General features: G+C 33.2%; 1 protein-coding gene across 1 annotated transcript; it reads left to right on the plus strand.

Annotated features, from left to right (window-relative positions):
* Positions 1-7,464: 7,464 nt before the first annotated feature.
* On the plus strand, positions 7,465-11,045 carry LOC132747922 (protein white-like). Its single transcript, XM_060737453.1, has 4 exons — positions 7,465-7,538; positions 9,643-9,745; positions 10,402-10,497; positions 11,004-11,045. The coding sequence occupies exons 1-4, from the start codon at positions 7,477-7,479 to the stop codon at positions 11,043-11,045; spliced, it is 303 nt and encodes a 100-aa protein (XP_060593436.1). The 5' UTR covers positions 7,465-7,476.
* The last annotated feature ends 89 nt before the right edge of the window (positions 11,046-11,134 follow it).

The raw sequence follows: 11,134 nt of genomic DNA on the forward strand, positions 1-11,134 counted from the left end.
ACAGAGCTGCATTACTGGTACTGCAGTATGTACTGCAGCGATTTTGCAAGTACTGGTACTGATACTGAATTACTCTTACAAAATTTTGCTACTACTGGTACTGGTACTGCATTACTGTCTTAAAAAGTGGTACTGCTACTGCATTACCCAGTACTTTTGGTTTTGATAAAAATTAAAAATAACATCAATTTTTCTCATAAAATAAAGCTGTAAATTACATTAACTATATTTTATTTTTGTGAAAAAGTAAGTTATCAAATCTAAAGATAATTTGCTGCAATATTCCTTCAAATGTAAACATAGTGTTCATCATAAAAAGCACCAAAGACTTTAAGTAAAAATTAAATTAAGATAAACAGACTCAATAACTCTTTACCCTAAAATATCCTTATTAAAATCTTTTATTACTTTGTATTTACTAGTAAAAGAGCAAAATAACCACTAATTAATTTCTTCTATCATAAAATATCCCATTTCAAGTGAAAAAAGTGATATTGTTAGCACCATAAAAAGTTGTTATTTACTTTGGTATAAATTGAACAGAGGTGTGAAGGTGTGAAAGGCAACAAAAGACTGTTTTAAATGAAAGATGTTTGCAATGTATTTATACAGTTGACTGGTTACTAAACAATTAGATATGACATGAATATATGTTGTAAATATTGTTTGTAAAAAGTATGTTTAAACTATAAAGTTGTAAATATGTTATGTTAATGCTATCGTTCAAAAAATCTTAAATGATAAAAATCGTCTTTATTGTTGCTTTATTGATTTAAAGCGTGCCTTTGACAGTGTATATTTAAATGGTTTATTTTTAAAATTATATAAGCTAGGTATAGGTGGCAAAGCTTTGCGAATTTTAAGAAGTATGTATTCACATGTTAAAACATGAGTAAAGGCTTGTAACTCTTACTCAGACTTTTTTGCATGCGCTGTGGGCTTGAAAACAAGGGGAGATAATGTCGCCTCTACTATTTTCTCTTTTTATAGAGGACCCTAGAACTGTTCTTACAAGATAGTCCGTTGTGTGGTTTAAACTCTTGACGATATTACTTTTTTCTTTTATTATTTGCTGACGATATGGTTTTACTTGGTAAAAGTCCTGTGGAATTACAGCATAGTCTTGATTTGCTAAATGAATATTGTGATAAGTGGGGGCTTGAAGTCAACACTGATAAAACAAAAATTGTTGTATTCAGAAAGCGAGGCCCGTTAAATGCAAACGAAAAATGGACATACAAAGGTAGTCTAAATAGAAACTGTAAATAACTTTTAATTATCTAGGCACTGTTTTTAATTACACAGGCTCTTATACTTTAAATCAGACGACATTAGTAGGTAAAGGATTAAAAAGCTTTGAATGTTTTAAATACATAAAACGAAACATTATGCCGTTAAACCTCTTATGTGCCAACTGGTTTGATGCTTTTGTTTGCCGCCACCTTGAATTACGGATGCGAAAATATGGGGCTTTGGAAAATCGAAAGAAATAGAAACGTGTTTCATTTAAAATTTTGTAACAATTATTAAATGTTTAAACATCAAACATGTACAAATAGTATTTATGGAGAGTTAGGTTCGATTTCCAATTGTATATATAAATAGATATGTTAGAATTTATTAAATTTTGGTGCAAAACTGTATCGACGGAAAATATCTTTGATCAGTAAAACTATATGATTGTCTACTTGAAATTAAGAATAATAAAAATAATTGGGTTTATAATGTTAAATCTCTTTTAGATGAAATACGGATTTTCCTAATGTATGGTACAATCCAGGTTTAGTTGACTTGAAAAAAATTTTCATATTTTGTTTAAAGGAAGAGTAACTGATGTTTTTAAACAAAAATGGGAACGTAAGTTATCTACCAGTGAAGTATCGTATGGATATATTAAAAATAGTTTTGAATTTGAATCTTATATAGACATCTTACCTAAAAAAAAGTTAGAATTGCTACATCCAGACGGGCGTTTATCATCACATAAACTGAGAATTGAAACAGGCCGATATGCGCCAAATAGAATAGACCGCAATCAAAGAAAATGCTTACTTTGTAACAAAAACGATATAGAAGATGAATATCATTTGTAATCATTTGCCCGTTTTACGATGAATTAAGAAAGACTTTATAAAATCTTATTATTACAGACATCCAAGTGTGTTACAAATTTGTAGAATTTTGATGCAATCTAGGAATTTTAAAATAGTAAAGAATCTCGGTAAATTTTTGTATAAAGCTTTTTCTATTAGAGCGAGTCACAATTGGTTTTAGTTCTTTTCATATAATTTATTACCATCTACTAGTTTAAATGTTATTGCATATTGAACTTTACTAAATCTAGGTTTGTTATAATTTTTGTATTCATAAACTGAATTGCAACTGTATTCACATACCCATCCTCCTTCTCCATGTGATAAATATTATTTTTTACCGTAGCATGCGTGTGTGAGTGAGTGTGTTGATGATACGTGCGTGCGTGCGTGCGTGCGTGCGTGTGTGTGTGTGTGTGTGTTGTTTACTTTCTCCCACTATGTTATGCACTAATTTCAATGTTCCTATGTATGCCATTGTCATGTTGATTGTAAATTTGTATCATATATTATTTTGTTATAACGAAAAACTTTGTAAAAGTTTAAGTTAATAAAGTATCTATCTATGTTAACTTTAAAGCAGCACACCTCCAAGATTCATCCTAATTTTCATGAAAATTTGAAAATGTATTTAAAAGGTTAAAATATTGTTAAATGAACAAAGAAAGTACTTTGACACATTACAATCGGCACTTAAAATCCACATAAATTACCAAAAAAGAGGTCAAAAACATGCACTAATAGCCCCTACTGCGTTAGTAACGCAGTAGAAATATGGTGATAAATACTACAAAAATACAGTCATTAATTGTACATAAGATATTAAATTATCACTTGAATCTTTAATTTGTTTACTTTTCTCAAAGTTTTTTAGTTTTCCAAGTTTAATTTTCTTGAAATATTTTTGGTCATATCTGGAGGCATTCAGCATTTAAAGTAAATTATGAAATATTTATTTCTTTGACTGCAATAATATTTGCAATTATTTTTTGACACTGTATTTATTCAAACTTTGATGAAATATATAAAAGTAATTGGTACTGATACTAATTTACTTCACAAAAAGTACTAGTACTGCAGTACAGAGCTAAAAATCTAGTACTGGTACTGTAAAATGTTACTTGCATAAATTGCCAAGTACAATGGTACTGTACTTAAAGAACTACACCCTTAGTACTGATGCAGCTACTGGTCATGCAATGTCTGAAACCGGGAGATTGCTACGTGTGCTTGCTATACCATGGCAGCTCTCGAAAATTTTGGAATTCCAGTCACGTTTAGAGAAAATTCTACAAGAGAAGATTATCACATCATTCGATATACAATAGAATTCCGGGTACCCTCCAATAAATTTCCAGATATCTTAAAGTAACAGCAAAGTATCTATAAGAAAAATATTACTTGTAATAAATCGAGTAATACATGTATTTTATTTGACGATATATAAAAGTCACGTGGGTTGGCTACATAGTAGAGGTGTTAAAATATAATTGTAATAACCCTTTGTTAGCCATTGAAATAGTATTTAATGTATAAAGGACTTTCAAAAAAATGGTTATTATTCAGAGCGGGCCTATTGGTGCAGTGGTAACACTGTCTGCCTTCAAATCAAGGGGTCGTAGTTCGATCCCCCGCTACTCCACTGAACGAATAAATGACTACAAGACTGACAAAACCAGGACATCACACAGAATGACGGCAACGATAGATACAAGAGAAGACCTTAACGGAACAGGAAACAAGTACCGAAAGTACAAGACCGAAGACAACGACCGATAACAAAAGGAAGAATGGAGACAAGAACTGACAACAAGCGAAGAACAGAGGAACAGAGACATGGATAACAGAAATACTGGCAACAAGCGAACAGTGACAGGGACCGATAATAGAAGAACTGACAACAAGCGAACAGTGATGTCGACCGATAACAGAAGAACAGTGACAGGCACCGATAACAGCAAAACTGACAACAAGCGAACAGAGACAGGACCGATAACAGAAGAACAGTGACAGGGACCGATAACAGAAGACCTGACAACAAGCTAACAAAGACGGCACCCGATAACAGCAAAACTGACAACAAGCGAACAGAGACAGACCCGATAACAGGAGAACAGTAACAGGGACCGATAACAGAAGTACAGTAACCGTTAACAGAAGAACTGACAACAAGCTAACAAAGACGACGACCGATAACAGCAAAACTGACAACAAGCGAACAGAGACAGAACCGATAACAGAAGAACAGTGACAGAGACCGATAACAGAAGAACTCACAACAAGAGAACGGAGACAACGATTGATAACAGGAAAATAGAGACGTGGACCGATAGCAAAATAACAACCACGAGAACTGATTCCAGAAGAAAGGACAACAAGCGAACAGTGACAGAGACCGATAACAGCAAAACTGATAACAAGCGAACAGAGACAGGACCGATAACAGAAGAACTAACAACAAGCGAACAGTGACAGTGACCGATAATAAAAGAACTGACAACAAGCTAACAAAGACGACGACTGACAACAAGAGAACGGAGACAAGGATTGATAACAGAATAACATACACGAGGACTGCTTCCAGAAGAAAGGACACAAACATCAATAACGAGACGGGAACCGAAGAATTGACAACAAGAAAACGACGAGAACCGATGACAGAAGAACGAAGACGAGAACCGATAACAGAAGAACAAAGACAACGACCGATAACAGAAACAGAGATGAGAAATCGGAACATCTGACAATAAAAGAACCGATTACAGCAGAACGAAGATCACGACCAATAACAGAAGAACTGACAACAAGAGGCGACGAGGACCGATAATAGAAGAACGGAGACGACGACCGATAACAGAAAAACGAACACCAAAACCCAAGAGTACTAATTAATGTATATTTCGCATGCGCACGTATAAACCCCCTCAGACATACGCATAGGAATCTGAGTTGCCACTCTATATGCTTGCATAGAGTGCCAGATAAAATACATGAAAGCTCTTATATCGATATATCTTTATTTTTGTCTTTTTATTTTATTTATTTCTGTTTATTCTTTTTTTTTTGCAGATTAGGCATAAGGTTAGGTTCGCGCGTAACCCTAAATATAGTCTCTTGTTTAGAATCCTAAAATTTCAGTTTCTTCCTTAATATACTTCCTATATACTATTATGTGCTATAGTAAGTCCCATCTGATATTTCGACCATTCTAGCTTGATGTTGAATATCAATTTTAAAGTTCTTATTTTTTACCAAAACTTTGCTAGTGACAATTTCGGATTTCCTTTCTTAAAGGCTTTAGAATTATATCATCCATTTGATAAAAAATTTGCGGCATTTATGGTCATTCTTAAATGGCCATCAATGTCAAGGACAAGTTTTCATTTGTATCCGCATACCTTAAAAATAAAAATACCCAAGATACACTTACTACAATAATGCCTCTACCAACTTTAGGAGCTATAATATCTCAAAATCAGTCTTCTAAAACCTAAAGAGACTAACGTCTGATGTAATCTGTTTCTGTTTCATTAAACGCACGTGAATCAGGAACGCTATTAGCGTATCTTAGGGCAGAAGACGTTTACAATAGTTCTGTAAACAATACAACCACTCTTATTTTTTATATTTTCTATAAAAACAGAAAATAAACTAATTAAGTCAAATGTTCATATTTAGCTTTAAATAGGTCTGAAATGCTCTAAAATATAAACTTATATCATTTAAAAAGCTATTTGTTTTGATTGTATCTTATATACAACAGTTTATATTGTACGTCGCCTCATTTCACAGTGTATCAGGGGAAGACAACTTTCATAAACACGATGGACTGTAGAACAATCGGATTTCTCGCCCCCCCTGACTTAGAGTACGGTAACGGCGTTAAACTGGAGAATTACTAATATCTAGCATTACCACAAGATACCCTCAGACACTACAGTCAAAGACATCTTATATAGGTTATTTTTTTCTTAACTATTATATTATCCTAGTCTTGGAATCGAATATTCAATCCATTTGTAGCATTTTTAGAGATAGAAAATAGTTAAATGTTTAATTTATAAATTTTACTGACCACGAGAAATGTCGAAGAAATAAAATGTATTCAATAACACAAAGAAAAAGAGAATATAACTTATTAAATCATAATAGCATGAATTTTAGAGAATAAACATAAAAAATCAATCTAATATATTATATTAAAATTCCTTTTCTCTTACTTTAGCTTTATATAAACTACTTTTAAATCTCTTTATATCTCAATAATGGTAATAAGAAAATATCGTTGCTAATTTAACATTGTAAAGAAAATCTTTTAAAAATCTACTATTTTAATGTTATAAATATCATTATGCTGGAATAAAAAAATACTATCGCGCAGTAGAGATGTGACAAGAGATCTCAACAATTCACGAACGTCAACGTGGTGAAAGTTAAAGCTCGACTCAATTGGATTGCAGATAGCAGAATGAAGTCCGCAACGAAGAAGATATTGAGGTCATATTTGTCTTTCTCCTCGAGTCTTTAATTATAATTCTTCTTCTATGTGTTGTTTTTTTCTTTTGTTGTATACTATAAGCTTGTAAGAGATACATTATGCAAATAGAAACAGTGCAAATACACTATAAATATTTTTATCAGTACAATAGTGTCTAAAGCCGGTGCGAGGGGGCGTGGACGGTAACTTGCACTTTCAATGCAGTACCATCCATGTACGGGCTCAATCAAACCGAGCCTGCAACATTTTCAATTTTGTCATTATGGATTATTTTTAGGGATTCCGTGTTTGTATACACTATTGAATTGGTGTTTACATGACTAAAGTTTTTCCTTAACTCGTATTTATATTTTTTTGAAGATTCTGACGAATCCTCCATATGTTTTTAACAGCTACTTCGTTGAATTACATTTACTGCGAAAGTGATATCAATGTTTAAAGCGGAATCCAGTGTGGCGACCGCTGGCACCATCACAACGTCTCTAACTATTTCTTTATTTGAAAGTATTTCCGAATTTCGTTCAACATCAATTTTTTTTTTCTTTTAATACGTTGTTAAATTTCATTGTTATATCCATTTACAAATACACGTAGTGGTTTAAATAGCAAATACATGTAAGTTTAATCAAGAACCGGTTCAAGCAGATAGGGTAAATAGTAACAATTTTAAACGCTGTTGAACTTTCATTTAAAATAATTTTGAGGTTAATTGACAGTTTCGTCAAAGGTTTGGAAATGGGAGTTCAATCCTAAGTCTTATCGAACATGCACTTCGCGCCTGTGCAATTGAAAACTCAACTCGTTGAAAATCACTGTCTCTACCAGTAAAGGAACTTTATTTTTCGTTAATTGTTTTTTTGTTAATTGTTTTTCAGCATTCTAATAATGGCGGAAGGACGTGTAGCTTTTATGGGGAGAGCACAGGATGCATTGGCGTTTTTCTCAAGGTAACAGGTTTATTATGCTCCCCGAAAAAATTTCGGGAGAGCATATAGTCGCCGCCTTGTCCGTCCGTCCGTCCGTCCGTCTTTCCGTCCGTCCGTCCGTCCGTCCCCTTTTCTTGTCCGGGACATAACTTTGAAACAACAAGAGGTATCAACATGAAATTTTGTAGGTAGATAGATCTCATTGAGTAGAAGTGCAGTGCACAAGAACCGTAACTCTGCCTTGCCTATTTTTTGAATTATTCCCCTTTGTTTATTTTTACACTTTGAACTTTGTCCGGGACATAACTCTAAAAGTATAAGAGGTATCAACATGAAACTTTGTAGGTAGATAGATCTCATTGAGTAGTGTGCAGTGCACAAGAACCGTAACTCTGTCTTGCCTAATTTTTGAATTACCCCCCTTTGTTTATTTTACACTTTTGAAATTTGTCCGGGACATAACTCTAAAAGTATAAGAGGTATCAACATGAAACTTTGTAGGTAGATAGATCTCATTGAGTAGGTGTGCAGTGCACAAGAACCGTAACTCTGCCTTGCCTAATTTTTTGAATTACCCCCCTTTGTTTTATTTACACTTTGAAATTTGTCCGGGACATAACTCTAAAAGTATAAGAGGTATCAACATGAAACTTTGTAGGTAGATAGATCTCATTGAGTAGAAGTGCAGTGCACAAGAACCGTAACTCTGCCTTTGCCTAATTTTTGAATTATCCCCCTTTGTTTATTTTACACTTTGAACTTTGTCCGGGTGATAACTCTAAAAGTATAAGAGATATCAACATGAAACTTTGTAGGTAGATAGATCTCATTAAGTAGGTGTGCAGTGCACAAGAACCGTAACTCTGCCTTGTCTAAATTTTGAATTATCCCCCTTTGTTTATTTTACACTTTGAACTTTGTCCGGGACATAACTCTAAAAGTATAAGAGGTATCAACATGAAACTTTGTAGGTAGATAGATCTCATCGAGTAGGTGTGCAGTGAACAAGAACCTTAACTCTGCCATGCCTAATTTTTGAATTATCCCCCTTTGTTTATTTTTACACTTTGAACTTTGTCCGGGACATATTTCTTAATGTATAAGAGATATCAACATGAAACTTTGTAGGTAGATAGATCTCTTTGAGTAAGTTTGCAGTGCACAAGAACTGTAACACTGTCTTGCCTACTTTGTAGTTATTGCCCTTTGTTCATTTTGACACTTTGAACTTTGTCTGGGACATTACTCTAAAATTATAAGAGATATCAACATGAAACTTTGTAGATAGATAGGTCTCATTGGGTGGAAGTGCAGTGCTTAAGAATCATTACTCTGCCTTGCCTTATTTTGAAGTAATTGCCCTTTGTTTATTTTTACTTTTTGACTTTTGTCCTGGACATTACTTTAAAACTATTAGAGATATCAACATGAAACTTTGTAGGTAGCTAGATATAATTGGATAGAACTGCAACGCTTCAAGAACCTAAACAAAGCCTGGTCTAATTTTGGAGTTATTGCCCTTTGTTCATTTTTTTTATACTTTCCTGTGTCCAGAACCTTCTCGGGGAGCATCACCCGGTTCAAACCGCGTTCTTGTATTATATTTGTCTTCAGTAGATTTTGCTCATCTTTAAATATCATTCCCACAATTCTTCGAAAAAATATCTAAACACAAAATACTCCTCTTAACAGGAACATTATCTTTATATATGTACTTGCTCTGAACCAGCTCTAGATAAAGTCAAGAAATTTGGTCCAGACCACACTGTTCGCCGAGAATTCTTGATATCCTTGACCAAGTTTAACCAACAACAAGACATCTCCAATATCACTACGCAACCGCATACGATATCACTACGCAACCGCATACGATATCACAACGCAACCGCATACGATATCACTACGCAACCGCGTACGATAACACTACGCTACGGCATACGATATCACTACGCAACAGCATACGATGACCGAAGTTCTGCAATTTTTGCGTAGTTCCGTGCCTTTATCGCTGATAAGAGATCTCCATATTTTAAAACTCATTTTCAACATTCAAACCAACACCATTGGATTTAAAGGATATTTCGTTTATTTTCTTAACAATATCATTATGTCTGCGTTATTTTAGTGCGGGTTACCCATGCCCAAAGACGTTCAATCCGGCAGACTTCTATGTACTGACGCTAGCCGTACGTCCCGGGAAAGAAGACGAATGTAAAGAAAAGATTGAGGCAAGATAATTAATATAAAAATCATTTCTAAGCTTAAATAAGTACATTTGTCTGTTAATACATTATCTGGTTCTATCGACATGATGAATCATTAAGTGTTAACGCTTAAATAAGCCTCAAGCCGTTGCAAAAGGAAATTGCGTCTAAATAAACGCTCGTAAAATGAATGAATCAAACAATGTATTTCTTGTTTTTTCAATTTGTTATGTTATAACTTTATACTTTGTTGTCAACACATGTAAAGGGTCTTCCTATTCCTATCCGATTAAGATCCATTTTTGTTATTGAGATTCATTTAAGTTTGATAAAGATCTATTTTCGTTTCAATAGGCTCACTGTTCGTCTGATTAAGATCTAGTTTGATCAAAATCCTTTATAGTTTTATTAAGATCTATTTTTATTTTGATTAAGATCCATTTTATGATTGGCATATGAAGATTCGTTTTCGTTTGATAGGGGTCAATGTTTGTTTGATTAAGATCAATTTTGTTTGGTCGTATGATTAATATCAAGTTTTGTTTGATTCATAGTCATTTACGTTTTATTAAGATCCTTTTTCGTTTAATTAAGATCCTGTTTTGTTTAAGATCCCTTTTCGTTAAATTAACACATAGTTTTTCATTATTAAGATACATTTTTGTTTGGTTTATTTACAGAATATATGCGACAAATTTGACTCGTCGACTTACTCCAAGACTATCAAAAATATATCCGATGCCACCACAGTCGAAACAGACCATTTGCAAATAAAGGTACTTCTGTCATTGAAAAAATATTTATTTCTGTTTTTATTTTATTCCCGTTAATTGTTAAAGTTAAAAAAAATGTGTGATCGGAAAAGGCAAAAATAGTACCGTCCCAAATCTGTATAGATAACTACTCGTATAACTACGTAGTAAACATGCAGTATTGTAAACTTTGAAAACTTGACCTTTGCTGGTCAAGGTCATTGAGTCAAGGTCATATTTCAAATCCCCGTTCTTCGATCGATGCGGTGACAAATATTTTCTATTATATGAAAAGTGTATGAATTGTTGTTATTCATGATGATAAATAAACTTTAAATGCTTGACCTAGCTAATCAAGGTCATTTGGTCAAGGTTATATTTCAAAACTACATCATTCGATCGATGTGGAGATGAACAAGTATTGTCTGATGATTAAGATTTTTATCCAGTTATTTAATATTAACATGTTTAAACAAACCAAATTTTTAGCTGTTTGTGGTAACTATAAAATAAGTGAAATTTTGTTGCAGGATAGTATTTTGAAAGAAGACAGGTATGTTGGAATTTTTTAAAAAATCATTTTGTCTTATCTTTTTGTGTAATTACTAAAATGTACAAGTTTTAATATACTACAGCTAGTTTTCTAAAAATAATTAGGAAT

The sequence above is a fragment of the Ruditapes philippinarum genome, unplaced genomic scaffold (genome assembly GCF_026571515.1).
Source record: "Ruditapes philippinarum isolate M1 unplaced genomic scaffold, ASM2657151v2 ctg1051_1_1_1_1, whole genome shotgun sequence".
Taxonomy (NCBI): domain Eukaryota; kingdom Metazoa; phylum Mollusca; class Bivalvia; order Venerida; family Veneridae; genus Ruditapes; species Ruditapes philippinarum.

What these genes read in the sequence shown, in the direction of transcription:
- LOC132747922 (XM_060737453.1), top strand. Translation starts at nt 7,477, where the DNA reads ATGGCGGAAGGACGTGTAGCTTTTATGGGGAGAGCACAGGATGCATTG. An exon ending in GCATTGGCGTTTTTCTCAAG is followed by an intron (nt 7,539 to 9,642) that starts GTAACAGGTTTA and finishes GCGTTATTTTAG; the next exon opens with TGCGGGTTACCCATGCCCAA. An exon ending in CAGACCATTTGCAAATAAAG is followed by an intron (nt 10,498 to 11,003) that starts GTACTTCTGTCA and finishes ATTTTGTTGCAG; the next exon opens with GATAGTATTTTGAAAGAAGA.